The sequence below is a fragment of the Cyprinodon tularosa genome, unplaced genomic scaffold (assembly GCF_016077235.1).
Source record: "Cyprinodon tularosa strain WSP-4 unplaced genomic scaffold, ASM1607723v1 ctg368, whole genome shotgun sequence".
In the NCBI taxonomy this organism is placed as follows: Eukaryota; Metazoa; Chordata; class Actinopteri; order Cyprinodontiformes; family Cyprinodontidae; genus Cyprinodon; species Cyprinodon tularosa.
Genome location: NW_024039083.1, coordinates 275,991 through 298,320, shown reverse-complemented (window position 1 = coordinate 298,320; position 22,330 = coordinate 275,991). Strand labels below are relative to the sequence as shown.

The 22,330-nt window shown below is 38.3% G+C and overlaps 2 protein-coding genes across 6 annotated transcripts in view; both read right to left on the bottom strand.

Annotated features, from left to right (window-relative positions):
* Positions 1-12,673: 12,673 nt before the first annotated feature.
* Positions 12,674-14,635, bottom strand: sf3b5 (splicing factor 3b, subunit 5). The gene is made up of 2 exons (XM_038296132.1): positions 14,479-14,635; positions 12,674-13,286 (listed from the first exon to the last, which is right to left on the bottom strand). Exon 2 carries the CDS (start codon positions 13,258-13,260, stop codon positions 13,000-13,002), a length of 261 nt encoding a protein of 86 aa, XP_038152060.1. The 5' UTR covers positions 13,261-13,286; positions 14,479-14,635; the 3' UTR covers positions 12,674-12,999.
* A 4,740-nt stretch (positions 14,636-19,375) lies between these two features.
* phactr2 (phosphatase and actin regulator 2) overlaps positions 19,376-22,330 on the bottom strand; it is a 75,546-nt gene continuing 72,591 nt past the window's right edge. For all 5 annotated transcript variants that reach the window (XM_038296134.1, XM_038296133.1, XM_038296138.1 and 2 more), the window contains one exon: positions 19,376-21,984. In XM_038296134.1, coding sequence (XP_038152062.1) covers positions 21,969-21,984 — 16 coding nt within the window. In that variant the 3' untranslated portion in view covers positions 19,376-21,968. The remainder of the gene's footprint in view (positions 21,985-22,330) is intronic.

Sequence of the window (22,330 nt, the reverse complement as noted above, 5' to 3'; positions counted from 1 at the left end):
TTATTCTAAGCTTTTACAAGTTGCATATTTTCCACATATGATAAGGGTAGTTGAAGGAGGATGTAAATCTTTTTGCCTTGTTTACTTCTGACAAAAGTAGTAGAGAACTTTTCACATAATTTCCAGTATCTTTAAAATAAATGAATTTCGTTATAAAGAAAAAAAAATAAGATCAGTGTAACTTAGAAATGCAAGGAGATATGTATTGCATTCAAATCAAAGACAACTCTGTTTGTGTATATTGCTGCTGTACAGACGTATCTCATCTAATAAGAGCTGGCAGTATGATTACTCCTGTCAAAGCCATTATGATCAACTGCTTGTTGGCTTTACCCTATTTCTGCTTGGCAGCGCTGACATTCAAACTTGTTGCTGTGAAGGCCCCTTCCTCTCTAGCTAATCAGCTAAACCAACGACAATCCTCCAAATATGACCTAAGTGATCTTTTGTTTAAAAGGTCAAGAGTCATCCTGAGGGAAAAGTATCTTTGAAAATATAAAGGATCTTGTTTTGGAAATCTGTATAGACCAAAGATTTTCTAAATACTCTTTCCAGAGAGAAATAAAGGCCTTAGAGTATTCCGACACATTGAGTTTTCATAGCTAAACTGAAGTTCAAGTTTTAATTTCCTGGTATAGTAAGAGTACAATTTAAACTTTGGCAGATATCCGGGTACCATGTCTTGTCTCTGTCCCTATCAAGCACTGAGCCCGCCTGTCTCAATCTGAGCGTGTCTGTCTGAGCTCACTGTTGGACTCTTAGAACTCTGAACCTGCCTGAACGCCCTGTGGATTCCTTGAACCCTGGATCTGTCTGTTCCTGTTCGGATCAAAAACCTTGACTGGCCTGCGGACTCCTGGATTCCAGAACTGTCTGGTCTGATCTGTTGTCCCTGTTCCTACCTGCTCACTGAGGTTACTGCATCGGGGCCACTCTGGGCAGCTCTGCACCGCAGCGTGTTTGGCAGTCCATTGGCTGAATCCTACCTTCCTTGGAGAGGATGGACTGAACTGTTAAACCAGGTAAGTGACTCACCTGGATAATCAGCTCCCATCAAATGAACATCAGATGATGTCCTGAGTGTCAGTGAGTGGGTGGTGTCCTGCGAACCCTCTGCAGCCGCTGCAATCCACAGATCCACAGCTCTACGTCAGTTATGTTTTTTGTTAATAAATGCTTTGAACTTTCCAACAGGCTCTATGCACAGCTCCACTACTTCCTGAATTTAAAGCAGCTCCTTTGTTTCCTGTCTTTCATGATTGGATGCACTAATTAATCCAGGTGTGTATGACCTAAGTAACTGGCCAGACACACCTAGATTAATCAGTTCGTCCAGTAATGAAAGACAGGAAACAAAGGAGCTGCCTTAAATTCAGGAAGTAGTGGAGCTGTGCATAGAGCCCACTGTCTATCTGGCCTGAGTACTGGGTCCATCTGTCCCATTTTATGACAATTAAGTACATTATGGAAAATTCTGTTTTAGTTTAGAAGTAAAATGACAATAAATTAGGCAATGTTCAGATTTAAATTATAATTACTAAAAGGTTCTGCACATTTGCCGTGGTAGCATGTTGTCATGCAGGAAGAATGTCCTGGTGTGGGGTCCTTCCACATATTATGTAATTTTTTTTTCTTTCTCTATGCATGGGTTCTCTCTTGGTTCTCTGGCATCCTTCCACAATGCAAAAGCTTGACCGTCTCTCTGAATTGTACTGTGTATCTCCGTGTTGCCCTAAGCTGCCTGCTGTATAATGATACATGACCTTGTATGAACAACCAGGTGTGGATGCATGAATTTTAAACCAAAATAGTATAGGTCTGCTAATACTCATGTGTATCTTTAATTTACCGTAATAGCAACTTTATAGGATCCACTGAGTGGAGAGACACATAGAACAGGCAATGGTAAGGTATTTTTCATCAATGCAGACAGAGCATCTGCATAGCACAAGATTACATTGGTATTAATGGGCCATGGGCATTCACACTGGGTTTTTCTCAAATATAACTTCATTTTTGCCCATGTTGTCTATACCCAAGGGCATTGTGACCTCACCAGCTTCACAAATTGGTTCCCTGCTGGTCAGCAAAAGAGACAACTGGTACATTTAAAGTTATAGAGGACAATCTTTTATGTCTGAATGGATCATCTATATAAGTGGTCCTCCAAATTGTCAATCATTCTGGTGAGATGTTTACCAAAGGCCATCCTACATGCTCCAACCGTTAGCTATCTTTTCTGTGCATGCGCACTTTCAGGGGTCTATATGAGGTGAGCGACGGTTTCAGCAAGTCATTGAAGCTCACCTTTCTCACCGAGGTTCTTTGAAAATGGCCAAGGGTCATAAGAGAAAAGGTGTCAACGAAGTGTACGAGAAGAAAAGAAAGGCCTCAGAAGAGGCAGATATATCCTGGAATGCTTTGTGAGGAGAGCTCCAACAGTGGCTAGTAATATCAAAGATGGTGCAGGGAACGGTAAGTAAACTAAGTTCACTATAAAGTCTACTAAATAGTCCCCACTCTATATAGTGATTGAGGGATTTAGGGCTAGGGCAGAAGTTCCAGTACAGGGTTGTGCATGTGCATTTTTTTTAAAGTGGAAAGGCCGGGTCTTTAAAAAAAAAAATCACAAATATTCCTCCACAATACCTTCAAGCAGACTGGAGTCCATAGATAATCTGTGAGGCAGATGTAAAACTTAAAATTCAGAAACACAGTGAAATTTATTCTGATTCTAAACCCCAAAATACAAAGAAATATATACATTGAAAACCACAACAAATAAAATTATGGTAGCCTTAGTTCAAGGTTGCTTTTCTTTTTTTTCTTTTATCATGTTGTTTAAGTATAAGAAAGCTCTTTCCTATAATGCTTGAGGTTGTAGCATCCGTAAATGTAGGGTTAGACTTATTAAGCCCTTTCCTCCCCGCCTGCCATTGCTGCAATATAAATCAGCGCTGTGATCTGAATATATTGAGGTAGATTTGAGCTCAAAGTATATAGCTAATTGCAAATAAAGGACATGAATAAGGATATATCCTCTGCTCACTATCGTTATTTTTCATATTTTCAAATAAACATTCTGCTGGTCCTGGCAGCTAAAGCTACACTATATTGCCAAAAGTATTTGCTCACCCATCCAAATTATTGGAATCAGGTGTTCCAATCACTTCCATGGCCACAGGTGTATAAATTCAAGCACCTAGGCATGCAGACTGTTTTTACAAACATTTGTGAAAGAATGGGTCGCTCTCAGGAGCTCAGTGAATTCCAGCGTGGAACTGTGATAGGATGCCACCTGTGCAACAAATCCAGTCGTGAAATTTCCTCGCTCCTAAATATTCCACAGTCAACTGTCAGCTGTATTATAAGAAAATGGAAGTGTTTGGGAACGACAGCAACTCAGCCACGAAGTGGTAGGCCACGTAAACTGACGGAGCGGGGTCAGCGGATGCTGACGCGCATAGTGCGAAGAGGTCGCCAACTTTCTGCAGAGTCAATCACTACAGACCTCCAAACTTCATGTGGCCTTCAGATTAGCTCAAGAACAGTGCGCAGAGAGCTTCATGGAATGGGTTTCCATGGTCGAGCAGCTGCATCCAAGCCATACATCACCAAGTGCAATGCAAAGCGTCGGATGCGGTGGTGTAAAGCACGCCGCCACTGGACTCTAGAGCAGTGGAGACGCGTTCTCTGGAGTGACGAATCGCGCTTCTCCATCTGGCAATCTGATGGACGGGTCTGGGTTTGGCGGTTGCCAGGAGAACGGTACTTGTCTGACTGCATTGTGCCAAGTGTAAAGTTTGGTGGAGGGGGGATTATGGTGTGGGGTTGTTTTTCAGGAGCTGGGCTTGGCCCCTTAGTTCCAGTGAAAGGAACTCTGAATGCTTCAGCATACCAAGACATTTTGGACAATTCCATGCTCCCAACTTTGTGGGAACAGTTTGGAGCTGGCCCCTTCCTCTTCCAACATGACTGTGCACCAGTGCACAAAGCAAGGTCCATAAAGACATGGATGACAGAGTCTGGTGTGGATGAACTTGACTGGCCTGCACAGAGTCCTGACCTCAACCCGATAGAACACCTTTGGGATGAATTAGAGCGGAGACTGAGAGCCAGGCCTTCTCGTCCAACATCAGTGTGCGACCTCACAAATGCGCTTCTGGAAGAATGGTCAAAAATTCCCATAAACACACTCCTAAACCTTGTGGACAGCCTTCCCAGAAGAGTTGAAGCTGTTCTAGCTGCAAAGGGTGGACCGACGTCATATTGAACCCTATGGATTAGGAACGGGATGTCACTTAAGCTCATATGTGAGTCAAGGCAGGTGAGCAAATACTTTTGGCAATATAGTGTATATAGTTTATATAGCATCAGCTGTAGCTGAAGCTTCACACATTTTGGGGTCCAGAAATTATTAAAGCTGTATTTGTTGAGAACGGAATTAACAATTATATAAATAACTCTTTAAACCAACTTTCGGTTTTCAGCAGACTCTAAACATGTCCTTGTGGATGGTTATATTCCACCTGAGATCATTTTCATAACCCAGTTCATCAACTCCTGTGTGTGCACAGAGTGTAAATTATAGAAAAGGTCCCAAATTGTGTCTACTTTCAAAATCTCCCATGTACAATGTCACAATTATGTCCTAAGTGATAAATGTCCAACAGAAATGGTTTTCTTTCCACTCGATGAACACCTACTTAGGTTCCACTATGCTACAGAAATTCAAATATTGTTCATTTATTACATTCTTCATATGAGGTTTGACAAGTGTCATAAATGCAATATGCATTCTGCAAATGTAAAAATGTAATATACACTGCAACAGTTGTGACATCTGCACACATATGTCACAACTGTTGCAGAATGCATGCACGGAAATGTTCAAAGCTAGCAAAAGTGTAAAGCGGGCCTTAACCTTTTAGTTAAGGCACTCATTTGACTAAATTCTTTTTGCTTGTCTGATAAATCTGGGGCAGATATATCTGGACATGACAAACACTACAGCATCACATCAGGATACAGCATCAGGCACTTAAATAATGCATCGTTATATGGCACTGAAGCAAAACAGTGATGTAACCGAGGCTTTTGGATCCATTTCATGCTGTTCCTGCTATTCTCATCTAAGACCTTAAATAGTCAAGAATTTGATGGTACAGAATTTAACTAAAACATTAAAAAGCTCACATCTGATTTATGACTATAAGAACGTGTGAGTAGAGAATCTTTGAGAGTCAGCCCAGTGTGTAGGTGCCGTATTCTAGACAGCAGAAGCAGAACAAACGGAGATGTTTTGTGCACAGCACTGCCAAATCTGATTTAGCCCCACCTTAACACCGCTGCAACTCAGCACTGGTCTGAGCAGAAAATCCTCAGGCCGTTTCACTTGATAAATGGCCGGCCAACCCTCCACCATCTAACCGAGACAAACATAAAATTCTGCTTGCATGGCAGAAGGTGAGTAGTTGACAGAATTGCAGGAGTGGTGGTGGCCATAAAGTCACAGTGAGAAAATAAACTAACTCTGAGAAGCCAGCTGGTTGAACATGTGTCATTAAGCAAATGAGAGGAACGCTCCTTCTGAGTCCCACCATCCACAAATCTGTATCAACACTGACCAGTAGGCTATTTCAGTTTATCAGCTCAGCAACCAGCCATCACGGTAAAAGGACTACAGGGGACAGTTTGTTTTAATTCGCCCTTTCTATCTAGCTCTAGGCCTGGCGGTTGCAAATGTGCTTAAACTTACAGTGTGTGTTTAAATCACAGAGAATATCGCTCACTACGTTTTTCTTTCCCCCACTAGGCTATCACTCAGCAAGACAGTGGGGCACAGGCGCCATCCTGTCAAGTAATATTCCCATCCATCCATCCCTTTTCATTACCCTCACCTCCTGCCAGTGCTTAGGTGCACTTCTCCCACCTCTGTTCACTAAAAGATAGGCTATCAAAGTTTCATTATCGCACCTGTGTGACTACTATTTTACCACAGGTGCAGCTCTGGGAGAGAGAGATACACTGCATCCATTTGGTTGCTGGCAGAGCGTGCACATACATATAATTTACCTTCAAAGCTCGCAGACCCTTTCCCTGCAGTTCATACATGTGTTACCTTTTCTCCTGCAGGCTATTTAATTTCCTTATCAGCAGAAATAACATTTGGAGAGGATAACAAATAGAAAGATAACCCAGCATGATGTCCACGGTTGGAGTTACTGATGTCTACATTTAAACATTACTAGGTGCTGGGAAACTTACAGCTTTTCCTCAATTGACTACACACAAAAACTGTGGAAGTCTAACATTAAAACATTGTCCAGGAGGATATGGGTTGTGTTTCACATCAAGTTTGTGTGAGCAGTTACAGAACTTATCACCTGTCAGTCTGCAGTAACATCTCCAGAATACAAACACTACAGAGGCAAACCCATCAATATGGCCTCATACTGAAGCGCATTATTTATATTATATATCTGAAATTTATCAAGGTTAAGAGTATTTATTATCAATTATAAAGCAGTAGCTCTGTGCTGCTAGATGCTAAGCTGTAAAACTTGTTGTGATTTCTGGCAGGATATTTCGTCATGTCAATCTCACTATATGATTGGACAGTGAAGCACAATTTAACTTGAACGCATTACCACAGACACACAAATGCTTTTCTACAAGTACACACATCTGTAAAGAAAATATGGATTATTTTTATGAGATGCAGATATTTTATTCTAAAATGATTCAGATTTGACTCTCCATTGTTTTGCTAATCCAGATCATTACAGCCACATATAAACTTTGAACTGATGTGCGACTTAAACAGTCTCTGTGTTCGAATAGAAGCAAAATTGTATGTGATCATAATAATAATAATTGAATTTTATTGATCTCACACAGGAGAAATTTACCACTGCATTTAATCCATCCACATGGGGAGCAGTGGGCTACCACTGTGCGGCGCCCGGGGAGAAGTGAAGGGTTAAGGGTCTTGATCAGAGACCCAGATTGGAGGCTGTAGGGATACTACGGGTACTTGCAACCTTCTCAGAGCACAAGCGCACTGCTCTAACCACTAGGCCAGGGGCTACCAGCCAATGTGCGGCGCCAGAGGAGCATTCTGGGGTTAGGGTCTGGCTCAAGGAGCCTGGGTGGCAATCTGTAGGACTCGAATTCAGAACATCATGATTCCAAGGTCTATGCACTAACCACTAGGTGATCTCCTCCCAAAACCTTATCTCCCAAAATGATGCTTGCTCATAATTTAGCTAAAACCTAATTATGTGAAATTAATTGCTAATGCATGAGTGGTGCACACTGCTCTCCGGGGACCGCAAATGGCAGCCCACTGCTCCCCGAGGGGATGGGTTAAATGCAGAGAAAGAATTTTGTTGCCTTGTACTTTTGACAGTGTAATGAAAATAAAATGCTGGAAAAAAACAAAAAACAAAAAAACATTTGCAGCAGACTATTAGAAGATAAAGGCTTTCACAGTGGGCAGGGTGAATAAAATCAACTCTGTTGCAGAGGATAAGAAACTGGTTTTAGTGAGTCCTGGAAAAAAAAGAGAAAAATGCACAATGCATGTCAGCATTACTTTTAATTACTCCCCGTCCAGCTTACACCATTTTACTATGCACCACGGTGCAAACGAATGGAAACTAATAAAGCCTTATGTAATCTTCTGGGTACTTCCTGTTTGCAGGAATAACATTCTATCTACACACTTCAGATTGTGCCCTCCTACCTAGAGGATTTTTGCCAGCATATTTTAATAAGAGCAGATAGCTATAAAGGAGCAACATTTAATTACCTTATTTTTCAAACTCGTTCTCATGTTCTTCTCCCTTTGCAATGGGCCCCATTTATTCTGACCCCCCAAACTAAAAGCCTGTACAACCAACTGCCTTCAGAGGTCACCTAATTGGTAAGCAGAATCGGCTTATATTGTCATGTCAGAAGATACAGCAGTTCGCTGAAGGCCCCAAAGGTTTGTTAAGGAGCATCAGTGGATAAAAAGCATCATGAAGACTTAAGTAATACAGCAGATATAACCTTTAACTTGCTTGGGAAGGAAAGCATTAATCAGAGAAACAGCCTAAATATCCACAGAAGCTCTGGAAGAGGAGCTGCAAATAATTCACAGCTTAGGTAGGATAACTGATATGCATATCACCAAACTGACTTTTTAAAGAAATGGTTTGTTAGGATAAAGGCTTTAAAATGTCTTGTTTTTATTTTGTCACAAGCAATTGCATTTGCCACAAGAATAGTTTAACAAGCACACCACATACACCTCCAGCTTTATATATATATATATATATATAAACACTAATACATATATATTTTTTAATATTATATGTGCGTAGTTACACAATAATTAGACTTAGTGATGAAACAAATTTTTGTTAGAGTGCCATAATTAAGTTGATTAAGAGCTTTTAGACTTTGAGAAATAGCATAGTCCAATTTCCTCCTCCATGAAATAGCCTTTAATTTAAGTGGAATGGAGCTGCAATTTATTGATAACATGTTTTCTTTAATTTGCACAGCAACAAAGCTTTAAACAACTAATGCTAATCCCTTTTTAAATGGATTGCTAAGAACGCAACAGAAAATCATTTTGGCAAAATGATGATTGAAATCCTCCAATGGCCAAACAACATTTAGGGATACAGCAAACATGATGAAGAAGGTGCCTCAGTTGGAAGAGAATTTGTAATAAAAAATCATCACATAAAAAAATCTGTTGACTAAATTAGACTGAATATGTGCTATTTAGCTAAGAAAAATAGGCAAAAACCCCAGTCAGACTGTCATGAACACGGACAGATGGACCCAGTATTCAAGGAGAGACAGTCAGTAGGAGGGGCGTGCGGGTCACAGCCCAATCTCAGACACTCTGTAGTGGGAGAAACACATGTATGTGACCACGATCATCTGACAGAAGATTATCTAAGTTGGTCACTTACGTGGTTTAACAGTCCAGACCAAGAATGTCCCCAAGTGCTGCAGTCCCAGAGGTTATGCTGGAAGCCGATCCTGATCAGGGATCCAGAACAGACAGGAACAGACAGAACAGGCAGGATCCAGATCAGGCAGGAACAGAAACAGGTGGCAGGATCCAGACTTTCAGGCATCCACTAGCTCCCAGGAGGGTTCAGAGTCTGACTGGGACCAGAAGCATGACCAGGTGGTCATGCACAGGAGCAGACAGGATCAGGTGCAGATGAGCAGGCCCAGCGGAAGAGGGCAGCCGAGACAGGACGTAGAACCGGGACTTGAAGCAGGACTTTAAACTGGTCTCCTCCCTGGAGCCAGGCTTACTGCATAAAAACTGAACCTCCCCACATATTGAGCCAAAAACCCTGAGGACTCCGCAGGGGAGGAACAGTGGACGATCAGGAGACGAGACAAACACAAAAACCCTCTTTCCACTGGCTGCTAGGATCCAGGACATGAACCATGAACTAAAACTCCAACGACAGACTGACAGAAAGACAAGAAAATGCTCAGGCTGAACTGAATTTAAACCAGAGGAAAATAGGTGAGAGGAATAAATTATAATTGAGGCAGGGAGGGAAAACGACAGGTGAAAGGGATTACTAATTAAGGAGCAAACAGGCCAGATCATGACACAATCGAGTGTAAGGCAAAAGGGATTGAGCCTGAATGTTGGCTTAGGTGGTGATTATAAATGCATTTCAAAGTTTTCATGTCCTAGATAAAAAAAAAAAAAAACCTAAGTTGAAAAACATGCAATATTTTCCTACAGCACACTTAACTGAAACCCCAAACCCAAATACAACACTAAAGAGTAACAGCATAATAAGAAAATATAAAAAGTTTTTTAAAAAAAAGTGTTTATATGGAGCAAAAAAATTGAGAGTTTATAATTGTGAGGGGAAAAAAAAAATGTTCAACCAGTTATCAACATTACAATAAAGGAGAATGTTTTGAACTTCAGCAACCACTGTTTTATCTATATACGTACAGAGAGGTTTAATAGCCTCTTTCTTAGTGCACAGTTCAGAGATTCACACACAAAAAATTTAGACCTAAAATGTACAAAACTTATTAAAACTGGAAGGAACAAATCCTGAAATTAAGGATCCTATTTGTTTGTGAATCTTTATTTTTTTCTCTATATTTCTGTTCATTTCAACTTGCAGCGTGACACAAGAAAATATAAATGAAAAAAAATTGCTTAGGTCACTTTATCAAATTAAGAAGCAGGGGGGTTGTTTGGACCTTAAGCCAGCCAATTCTATTCCATTTAATTATTGCTTAAGGTAGAAACATTTTCAAGATACTGGAGGTTTGGAAGTTACAGGAAACTGATTGTTGATCCTTGCTTTTTATCTATTAGCTATCCACTTAGGATAGTTACTTAAATTAAGGTTTATTCCCTCTCTATTAAAAGCCTATATTACATATTCCTGGGCTCAATATTCATTGTTTTCACTGAGAAAATCCTATTAAGTTTTCTCTGATTATTTCTCTTGCTCTTGGCTCTTGAATCTTAACTCTTTCCTTTAGGGACTGGAAGATGACTCTCCTGTTAGCAATGGGTCAATTGTAGTTTTTGTTGTGTTGCCACTGAGTCTCTTTCTAAAAGATCCAGGGTAATAATAAATTCTTCAGACGATATCCAACTTTGATTCTTCACCCTTTTCTCCTTCATTCCTCATCCCTACCCCCTTAATCCCAGCCATAATCCCTACCACCTGCATCCCTACTATTCCACTAATCCATGTTCCTACTTCATATATCTCATATATCTTATTCTCACCTCCCATCTCTACCTCATTAGCACATCATTCTGGGCTATTCAATAGCTCCCCCTTACCTCATTCACCCTTTAACCTGCTTACATGCCTTTTTATTCATGTTCTTAGACTCTATGATCCATCGTGTCATTCTAGTTTCTTCCCTACATTAGAAATTAGAACAGTAAAAACTGTATTTGGGTACGGCTGCATTTGTGAGCAGTGGCATGTTTTGAGTCAATTGTACATCACATATTCTTCCCATATCAATCACTTTATCTGCTGTCTACTCTCGTAAGCACCTGTTTCCTCCTTTATCTCTACTTTATACATCAACAATCCTCTTTCTAGCTCTGTAAGAAAATATATTTAATCTTGGTTCTGTGTCTGAGAGCTGCTTCCTGGACCTCCATGCCTGTTTTTGTTTGCTCCACGGCACGCCGGCTGGTTTCATGTCTGATTTGGCACCAGCATCTCCCTGACTGTCACGGCCTCACAGCAAGGACAGATGGCAGAGACTTACCCCACCAAGAAAGAAGCACAGACAGACACCAACCAAACACACACCGCCGACAAGATGAAAAGCATAAGAATTTTCCTTTTGGCCTGCTGACCCGTGTCCCGGTCTGGCTATGACTCATCCTGCAAGGCTACATTTGTGTGGCTGAAAGCTTTGAATCAGCAAGTCAGACCTTCTGCTATTTTTCTTGTCATATCTCACCATTCCACTGCCCACTTTATCCCTAAAGACTTAGATTCTCAACTCTAAGTCTTGAAGCATGTAAAATGTCTCATAATTCCAACCTCTTATGTGATGTGTATAAACGTGTCCTGTGCCGACTTATAGAGGTTAAGGATGGTAATTTGTAGTTAAACATGTTATCAGTATTTTTTTCTGGTTTTACAGGGTGTCTGATATTTTGACAGGCAGACAAATCAATATACTAAGCATCAGAGTTAAAAGTTGTAATGATCACACCAGGCATGCAGTGTGCAGGTTGCTCTACAGAGTCATGCCTGAGTGGCTGCGTAGGTGGGCAGCAATATCTTGGCTCTGCCAGGCCAAATATATGCAGAACTATAGCTCAGATTTAACTAATAGGGTTTTTATTTTTAAGCTATTTAATGAGGGCACAGATGGACCTCTGGAACTTAAAATAGTGGAAAACTGTGAATAAATTCCAACAATTCAACAAGTGATTTATAAAACTCAAAGGGATATAGCGCAAATGTGTATTTCTATTTGTTTCAGTTATTATGGCTCGTAGCAAATAAAAAACCTTTCAATCAATTTCTCAAATGCTTATAAATCTTAACATTTGTCCATTGTGTTCAAGATAAAACTTTACAATTTATTCATGTTTCAGTTAGTTGACACTAACCAAAATCCATGAAAAAGCCTCAGTGTTGCCGTTTAACATGCTGTAGATCAAAAATGTGTCTTTCATTGTTATTTTTACAGGTATCCAATACCTTCATCCAGAATATATCAGGAATACATTTTAAAAGGGTAATATTTTAATACTTTATAAGTCAGTTTGGCTTTATCATAAGACTACATCCTTCAGATAACAGAGTATGTCATTTTTAAATACTCAGGTGGCTAATACTTGAAGCATTTTTTAACGGCAATGATTTTTTTCACGTGTCTTGCATTCATACAGTTGTGTTAAAGTTCACAATAATGGGTGTGCAAACATTTCATTCCTTAAAAAGGAAATCAGATTTAAACCAAACTAAGATAAACGGGTCGTCTTGAGAGAAAATATGATTACTGTACATCTAATGGTCAAAGGTTAGTCTGCCATGGCTTTGGCATTTTATTTTACATGTTACTATATTGCAAATTGACTAAATGTGAGCCTGGTGAATAAAAATAGCCATTGATTGAATACAAAACAAAATGTAGAAAACAGCATTTAAGTTTTATTAATGACAAAAAAACCTTGTATCAAGAACAGATAAAAATCACTCAAAACAAAATTTCACAGATGGTTGTGAGCCACATGAACTTGCTTTCCATTAACTTTTCTAGTCAACATAGTCATTAAACAGGCCCTTCTCTTCTCGATAAGCTGTTAAAAGAAAAGCACCTCATTTAACTGCTGCCAGGTAAATTATTTTCTGTTGTTTAAAGGGTTCATACATTTTTATTTTTTTTTCAGACATCATGTTATTGAACTCAAATGAGCCAAGGGGAGAAAAAAAAATCTACCACAGCCATAGTACTTTAAGCATCATCTGGTTTGTCTGCTGGAGGCCCACATGGCTGCAGCATCTTCTCCATCAAGTTAAAGCGAACGCGTGCTTTGCTCTCATTCTCAGCAACAGAGAAGTAATTGAGCAGGTCAAAGTGTCCCATGTAGGAGCAGTAAGAGTCACGGTGCTGGTTGACCAACCATTCCCACTTGCTGGTGTCGGCATGTCCTGTTCCGATGTACTTGGACTGAAGATGTTCCAGCTGACTGTGGATGTTGTACCGGTCCGTCATTTTCACCGAGATTAGGCCAACAGAGTCTAAATGGAAATGGGTATAAGAAAAATAAAATAAAAACACTTAATAGAAACTCAAGAAATTGTTGCACCTAATAACCCAAATTCTAGGCCTGTTCTTCAAAGTATGCCTAAATAAAAACTATGGAAGAAAAATGAAAGCCCAATTTGATAGAACACACCTCTACTACATTTACCTTCTAATGTAAGAGCTGCTGCAGTCTTTAAATTTAATACATAAGACTAAGCATTTTACTTTTTAGCATAGTAACAAAAAAGCTAAAAAAAAAAAAAAATGTGGCATCCAACTATACTGATATCAGTATAATACATATGGATTAGAGGAAATGTGAGTAACTGAGAAAATGTGAGGAGTGGAAGAAGTCAGCTGCTACAATAATCTCTAAAAGGTGTTTAATGAAGATGTAACAAGCAAACACCAACTTTTATGTGAGATGCTACACAGTGGTTGAATAATCTAGAACTTCAGGGGGGTTTGCAATTCAGTTACTGAAATCTAAATACTATTTCAGTGATTATTAAATTTGCATATAAGGCATGGAGTAGTAGAAAAGAAAAAATATAAAGCTTTTGTTTTTTTAAATAATTTTCTATTTATTGTCAGCTTTAAATCTACCTGTATACATCTAGCACCTAATCATCACAACACTCCTCTTTCTTTACAACACTACCTGGAAAAAATATAAACCTTTTTGGTCAATGCATTGTCAATGAATTCGTGAATATTTGTTCGTTATTGTGGAAAACAATAAAGAAAACAACAATGAAAGAACATTTGAAATATGTTACAGATTTTTATTACGATCATATTTTTAAACACCCTAAAATTTTACCACTCTAGGGATATCAGTGTTGGAGGGAAACCTAAACAATAAAGTTTCTAACCTGGACACTGATCGACCACCTTCCTACCATATTTAGATAAGTCCGCGTTTGTTGGTAATCCCACAAACAAGGCTACTGGTAACCCAGTGTCTTTTTACACGTATAAAAACAAACCCATCTCTTTATTAAAGCATCTTTATTTTTAGAACAAAAGAAACCCCGCAGTATTATTCTCAGGTGCGTTTTGTGTGCGTGCTAACGTGGGCAAAGCTAGTCGTTTTCAGCCGACACAGCCTTTAATCTCAGTTAATCTACATCGTAAATCCTGGTTTTGATGTGAAATAAGTTTTAAATTGTGAAACATACTTACACGAGACGCAGGATATCCCACGAATAATCAAAAAGTTAGTAACTTAACCAATTTCGCCCACAATCACGACAAGACAGCTTTCTTCCGGTTGTTCCCCTGCGCTTGTGATCGGGTGAAACAAAGCCTCCAATCTTAGGTTCCTCATCGTCACTGCTTTTTTTTTCAAAACACAACATTTCAAAGCAGGTAAATGTTAAAATAATAAATTATTAATTAGTATCCAACATACTCCCGGCGACAAAATATAATAAGCTCAAATACTCGAACTCAACCCTATTTCTGACATTTTTAATTTGAAAAAACTTCCTGGATGGGAAGCGAAACATCTTTAAACGTGGAAACAAAGTCCAGTGGATTTTTATTTAACTTTTTGGAAAGACTATGATAGATGACTGCGAGTCTTCACCAGCAATAAGCATAAACAATTTGTTTTTAAGGATTTTTTTAATTTTTTATTTATTATGCTTTATTTGACTTAAAACATACAAATGTTATTGTTTTTTTTTTCTTGTTAAGAAGGAAACCACATATACAATCTTATTTAATCTTATTTCTAAAACTGCTTGTTTAAGAAATGTGCCTCAATTTGAAATTAGATTTGCAGTAAGCATTAATGCTCCTTCATAAAACATGGTTGTCTGTAGAAAATGGGACGGACGTTTGCAGTGCACTTACGGGGCGCCCTGTAAACCGATTCATCTATTTTGTTTCAGCAGATGTCTCCTCATTAAAAGGCCATATGTGGCAGATATGACAGATGTTTGAATGCCTTTTTATCCCCCCATCCATTTGCTGGAGTGCTGTGCTGAGGAGAGATGCAAGCCTAATTCTGCAACAACCAACTGTTGGTCTCAGCCAAAGCTCGGTTGCTACTAGCAACTGTAAATAGGATTATTCCCCAGCATTGAACTTAAAGTGATGTGTCAAATTTGTGACATAAAGGAAACTTTAATGCTTTCCGTTTCTAGGAGTTTTAATAGATAGTAATATCCTAATATTAAATAAGTAATTTAATATATTATTTCATTCCATATACATATTACAGCTCTTAACAGCTCTTTGCTAAAGAACACCCATTTTTAGAGGCTAGCAGATGGACCCATCTCTCACCTGTGTCCACTTTAATAAATTAAGATGCTGGTTAATGGAACAAGAACAGACCCTTGCATCTCCAGAATATGCTGCATTTAACTTATTTACTGAAAATCATCCGTCCTATTTGTGAAAATGTGTGTTTTTAACTTTGTAATGTCTTCCTTGCATTTAATTGTTTGTTTATTAATTAATTGTGTTGTTTTATTAGATGCTGATCAGTGATTCTAGTTTTACAATAGATTTTTTTAAGAACTTTAAAAAAATCTATTTTACCAGCTTAGTCCTTGGTTTCTTCTTAATGTATTAATAACATAGACTTGGGGAAATAGAATATACTCGTCATGAATGGTTGATACAAGTTAACTACAATCAACAACAATCAAATTCTCCAGTATTTATGTCCATATTGCCTCTTAACATGCTCATAATCTCCAACCTCTTGTATAAGAGGCATTTCATTCCTGTGAAAACTATGAGCAGTGTTTGACTTCTGTCAGCTGTAATTTTATTGCCAATATGGGTGCAGCCGTCCTGAACACACACAAAAACTGTCTAAAATGCCCATTGTTACAGTATATTGACGTCATATTCCCATCACAGAGGACTTCTCACAGCGTTTGCAATCATCTTGTGTTGTTCCATCCATTACAGATGCATTCAGCGCTATTTTAGGGATTCCAGCTGTGTTGGTTCTGCTTTTTTTGGAAAATAAAAGCATGACATGTGAATACCCCTCGAACATCACCCTGTGACTTATTTAATGATGCATGGAGGCTCGTCATCGCCTTCGTTTGAGGGAATTCATTAGATTCATAGCATCCGGCACTTAAACTGTTTATTTGGATTCAAAAGTACCTTTGTTGCATCTTACGTTTTCTCTCATAGGTAACTAATTACAACATTTCTTTGCCTGTCTGCATTCATTCCTGTTTGGAGGCTTTTTTTTTCTTTGACAGCTCATACTTTTCTCTCCCTTAGCAGCTCAGGCAAATGGTCCAAAGATTCAGGACTTGCATTATTAAACACAACACCTCACGATCTCAGCAGCCTAGGCCTATTTTTGGAGCGATCTAGGCTAATTCCCAATAAGGAAGAAAAATATTTGTAATAACAGCAGGCAGACAATAACAGACTAATAACTGGGTGAATAAAAAACGAAAAGGGTACCTCCCATCTTTCAGCATTTAGTTTTAATTAGCTTACACCATATTTTTTGACAGAGTGAAAATAATACATGAAACGCAGGAGTATTATGAGCAGTACGACAATTGTATTTCTTGTAACCGTGGGGAGCTAAAGAGTGATGGCATCTGTCTGCTCCTCTCTAGTCTAGCAGGCTCACATTATAACCAAGACCTACAGGCAGTGTGCAGGGGAGACACTCGCCTTTCTATGAAGGGAGGGAAACTTAATTAGAGCTTACATTGTGTGTGTCTGTGGGAGGATTTCACAACCGAGAGAAGGGCCATTCTAATTTGTTTCTGCATAACCAAGTTCCTGATAACATGTTTTCTAACATGCAGAAATGCTGAATCTGTAGGGAGATTGTTCCTAAAAAGCCCCCTTTTCAAATGGTCTGCCTGTATTTAGTCATTTACATCTTTGCTTATATCTCGTCCCCTCTTCGCTTTCCCGTCTTGCATCTCCATTTTTCTCCAGTTCCTCAGCACCTTAAATGCACATTCTATTAAAACCTTTAAAGCCTGTCCGAACAGATATTTGTAATTATGAACTACAGGTGCCTCTCAGTAGATTGGAACATTCTCCAAGACCTAATTTGTTTCAGTGCTGGCATTCAAAAAGTTTATCTTTTTTCCCAATTTTACATTACATACTATCAATAAGAAGAGGAATTGTGGTAGAGAAATGTTTGGCATGAACTATTATGAACGCTTCATAAGGAGGGTTAACCTAAAAAGCTGATTGATGAAGCTACTCCTTTACAGAGCACTGCATTAAAGGAAGTGTATGGAAAGTTGAGTGGAAGGAAAAGTTGTTGAGGAAAGCTTATTTAGAGGGTATAGATAAAGGATCCAGTACCTCTCCTGGTGTCGGCCCACGGTGTTTTACTAAAGTAAATTCCGCCATTTACAGTAGCAGCAATTTAAAATTTCCCTACTTTCCTTGATGGGCCTTGGCTGGTCCTCTACAATTCCCTTGTAAACATCAACCTTTGTACAAAAATATTTTTTTGTCATGATTTGTGGACATTATGATCTAAAGAGAGGCATTATTTCATGGTAAGACCCTGTAACTCAGTGAAAGGGTCGAGTCAGGTTTTTTTTTTTTTTAAATGCACGCCCAAAAGGCCAGTGGCTGGAAGTTGAGAAGGGATTTAGCTGGGATTCGCAGAGGAATATGCTGCCATTCGGCTGGCGTTTGACTGGGAAGGGCCATTTTGAATGGCTACTACTGCATCTAAAAATCTTTGTGGTCCTGATGCTTTTTATCGGCCGACAAGATTTTTGAGATGCAGTTTTGTTTTTTATTAACATGACTTGTAATAGTAGTTCTCTGGTTTAATAATGGCCTAATGTATTTGATGGCAAACAAAATGCCCTGACCTAAACCTCAGAGTATCTGTGTAGAACAAAGCAAGAGAGCAGAAGCATATTGAGCTTTTAACATCTCAGCAGATGCTAGATTACCTTCATCGTACCGCATCACATTGATGCAGCAATTCATTCAGACTGAGCCATGACCAAGTACAGTTTCTAAACTGTTTCAATCATTTCCAAAGATAAGGCTTTAATTTTATTTAATTTTCAATGTATTTGAAATTCCGTTTCATACGATATTCCTTCAAAAGGATGTTCAATCGGTTGGATCGGAAATGTGTGGGAGGGCCCACAGCAGCAGAAAATATGCTCTTCCATTAAGATAGGAATCACAGCACTCACATCTTCCTCCTACTGCTACTCAGACCCATAAAGGGGATAAAGATGTTGGTGCTGTCACAGAAGAGGTTATCTGTTTCACATAGGCTTAAATCACAGTAAGACTTGGTTTAAACCCATATGCTCTACAGTTTTGTTCCAGAATGTTTTAATTTAAAAGAAGGCAGGAAAAGGCAAAATAAGTAGACATGGAAACCCCATATATGTTTTCATAACTCTTTATATACAAAACACTATATACAATAAGGATGTAACAGTAGCTGTATCTGGATATATGATGAGATCATTACAGCCAATATTTAGTAACAAACTATGTCAAATTATCTGAAATGTCTACCTGCTTTTTTAGAAGAAACCCTCAGTTTGATTGTTTTCAAAGCTGGAGAGGTTTAAACTATATTGACTATTACAGTAATATGCAAGTTGATGGTTTGAATCAACATCAAATCAAAAAGGTTTCTGTCTGATCATAAGAGCATTCTGGAATGTTCTTCTAAAAAGTGATAAAGGAGGCAACAAGCAAAATAACAAGATTTCTTTTTTACATTGTAAACGTTTTTATAAACCTATGGAAGTTGGCAGATGTTCTCAGTTATTACAAACTGCTGCTTTCACCTGTTTAAGTGTTTAAGTCTATGAAAATATCTAAGACTTCTTCATTTTTTGTGAGTACAAGTCCAGATTTACTCTGTTTATATTTGTTTGTAGGTAGGATGAGCTTTAAGTTTTTGAAAGCCTCTAATATTGTGTTCAACTACATGATTAGGCAAAAATCATTTAAGTTTTACAATTTTTTTTTTTTATTCGTCCATTAAGACAATCTATTTCCAAACCTACACTAAAATACATAATCTTTGGAAACTGAAGAAATTTAAATAACTCATTCAGCTTTTTTTTCTTTTTTAAATGTATCCTCTAGCTCTAGATCTTCATAAATATTTCTCACTAAGAATGATCCTATTTCAGTGTTTGTATAATGGTTAAATACAAAAAAAAGCTCAGTGATACTTAAATGATCTTAGATTATTTAAAGCTTAAAATCATTTTGGCTTTATTAAAAAAAAAGTTTTCTGGAGGATATATTATCTGTCCAACATTTGGGGAAAAGTATTAGATCTGTGGGTTTTTCGCGCATATTATATATGCAGTTATTGTTTTATATGTCAATACAACGAGGATGAAATGAGACAAGAAAATATTTACAGTAATGTGTAATATTGGCAATAAAATGGATTTCATTGTAAGCACATGCTTGATACACCCTCAGTGCAAAACAAATAACAACACAGACATGAATGAACACTGCTCCATTTCTGTACACGGTTTTGTTTTGCAGCGTCTGCAAACTGAGGCACAATGTCCGTTTTTACTTCATTTCATTTTAAAATCAGGATGGATATTGTGGAGCTCCAAGCTTCAATAAAAACAAAACAAAAATGACGAAAAAAAATGTCCACATTTGAATCTTTTAAAGGCTGTGGTTACAAACACATGCCTATCAAAAATAGAAAAGCATTCAAGCCATTTAATAGCAAATAAATGATTATCAATTAGACTAATTTCACTACAAATTTTTTCCACAAAGGAGTACATTTTTGATCAAATTAACCAACCATTCCCAACAAATTGCACAAATAGCTCCCTGATTAGTAAAGAAAGAAAGGAGCTTTGGTAAACAGATTTTGTTGTGTGTTTAATGACCTTCCATGTTGAGCCGTTTTTATAACATTTTGGATACCACGTAAAAACCACTTAGGCATTACGGATTCCGATTCTGCGACATGGCGAGGATTTTTTAACAAATTAGTTATTTTCTTTTAAAATCTCTGGTTTCTTAAATTTTAGGTTAGATTCTTTAAAGCCCATATTATGAACTTTGACAACAAATATATAATAATAATAATAGCTATTTATCACAGCTTTGTCTGGCATCTAAACCCACCTGAATCATGCAGAGTTGAAGCGCCCCAGATCCAGTTTAAAACCTTGTTTTCAAGTATTCCAAATGTCAAAAAGCTGTGAAATGGTCATTTTTTCCCCAGAATAGTGTGAATTTATGCATGGGTTCTAATCCCGAAACACTAGAGCCAAAACATTGATGACTATAATGCTGAAAACAAGATGCTGTAGGCAAATCAAAAACGAAGGAACATGTAAATATAAGAAAACCAATAAACAATGCTTAATGTTTCACTGTTGATATTAATGAAAAATGTAATCAGCCAAACCTGAAAGATGGTAAAATAAAACATTTTGCCCTGACTTGAAAGACTAGAAACTCTGGTAAACATAGCTTTCTAGTGGCTCCATTATTGGCCAGATTCAAAACCTACTTTATAGAAAAAAATCTTACATTTTCAATTGAAAGACAACTTAGATTTAAACTCCTACATCTTATTTGGCAAAGACTCCTCTAAATGAGACGCCCCAGCGAGAGGATTTAAATGTAAAACTGCAATTGAAAGAAGCTGTAGCTCCTCCAAACAGCAAGCCACTCGTGTTGTGATCACTAGTTTGCACCCAGCAGCTCGGCATAAGACACATCACGTAAAATGAACACTGACGACGTGCTGAGGAGGCAAGTTTCGAGAAGGCTAATATAATTTACACTTTACTATTCAAGCTTCTGGTTTTCACTTCTTCAAAAGCTTCAGCAGTTTTATATGCAGCAACTGAACAATCCCTGTCTTCCTCACACTCTTTAGATCCCCATCTAAAACCACTGTGATATTATGCCCCCTAGTGGCAAAGTTTGGAGCATGTAAAAAAAAAAAAAAAAAAATGGTATTTCACTGTGAGGCACATCACAGCAGAACAAACTGCACACCCTTCTGAGCAATCTGTTCCACAGGCACTGACATCATCCTGAAACCCCCAACCATCCCCATTTCCTTTTCCAGGAGGACGCCCATATATGGGCATTTACAAGCACACCATTCTGTATCTGAGCCACAGTCACAAAGGCAACGTTGCTCATCTTTCCAAACTCTGACCTCTCATTACAAGGCCTGAAATGAACAAGAGAAAAAAGATTAAACAAAAACAATAAAAATACCAAAGGTTTTATAATCTACAATAAATAAGAGGTCCTACTGAGTGAGCTATACACAGCACTGTTCTCATCATAGATATGTGCAAATATTTCCTAAGTGCCTTAACATGGCCTTGGCCTTAAGACACTTCTTCAGCTGTCATTAAAGACATAAATATGTATCAACATGAGCAACAGATCCTCTTCATAGATGACATCTTGGATTTTTCTTTTTTTTGTATTCAGGAGAAGTCAAGTTGAGCGATGGTGGCACTGTTTTTATAAACATCCCACTATCCTTTGACAGAGATCACCCTGACTCATCCATCTCGGTCTATTCTGTAAATGAAAACTGGGCCCTCCCTGCGAGGACAGGCCAAGGTGTCTGTTTCAAAGAGGTTAACAGGTTTGAAGAGAAATAAGGTGAAGATGTAGACAAAGGAGAAGTGCGAGAGCCGTAGGAGCACCTAGGGTCGATGGAACCTGAAAACACAAAGCAGACATTTATCACAGCTAAAAACAAGCAGACAGAAAAATGCTACCTGAAACAATTCAGATTCTTTCTTGACGAATAAACATAGTGTTCCTGCTAATAGTCCAATGTCATACTTCTTCAGATATTAATTATTTGATATGTTTGTCAGATTCCTAAACATGGGTTTAGATTTAGCAGTGTTTATTGGCATTTGGACAACTAAGACTAATTAAAAAATTCTGGACTGATTATTCTACATTTTACATCTTTTCATTGTCTTAATTTTGTGAATATATCTTTTTAAATTTTCCCTTAAACATTACGGATGGTCGACTCTCTCCAGCATTTTACTAG

Coding starts and splice junctions, on each gene's coding strand:
- sf3b5 (XM_038296132.1), bottom strand. CDS start 13,260: ATGACGGACCGGTACAACATCCACAGTCAGCTGGAACATCTTCAGTCC.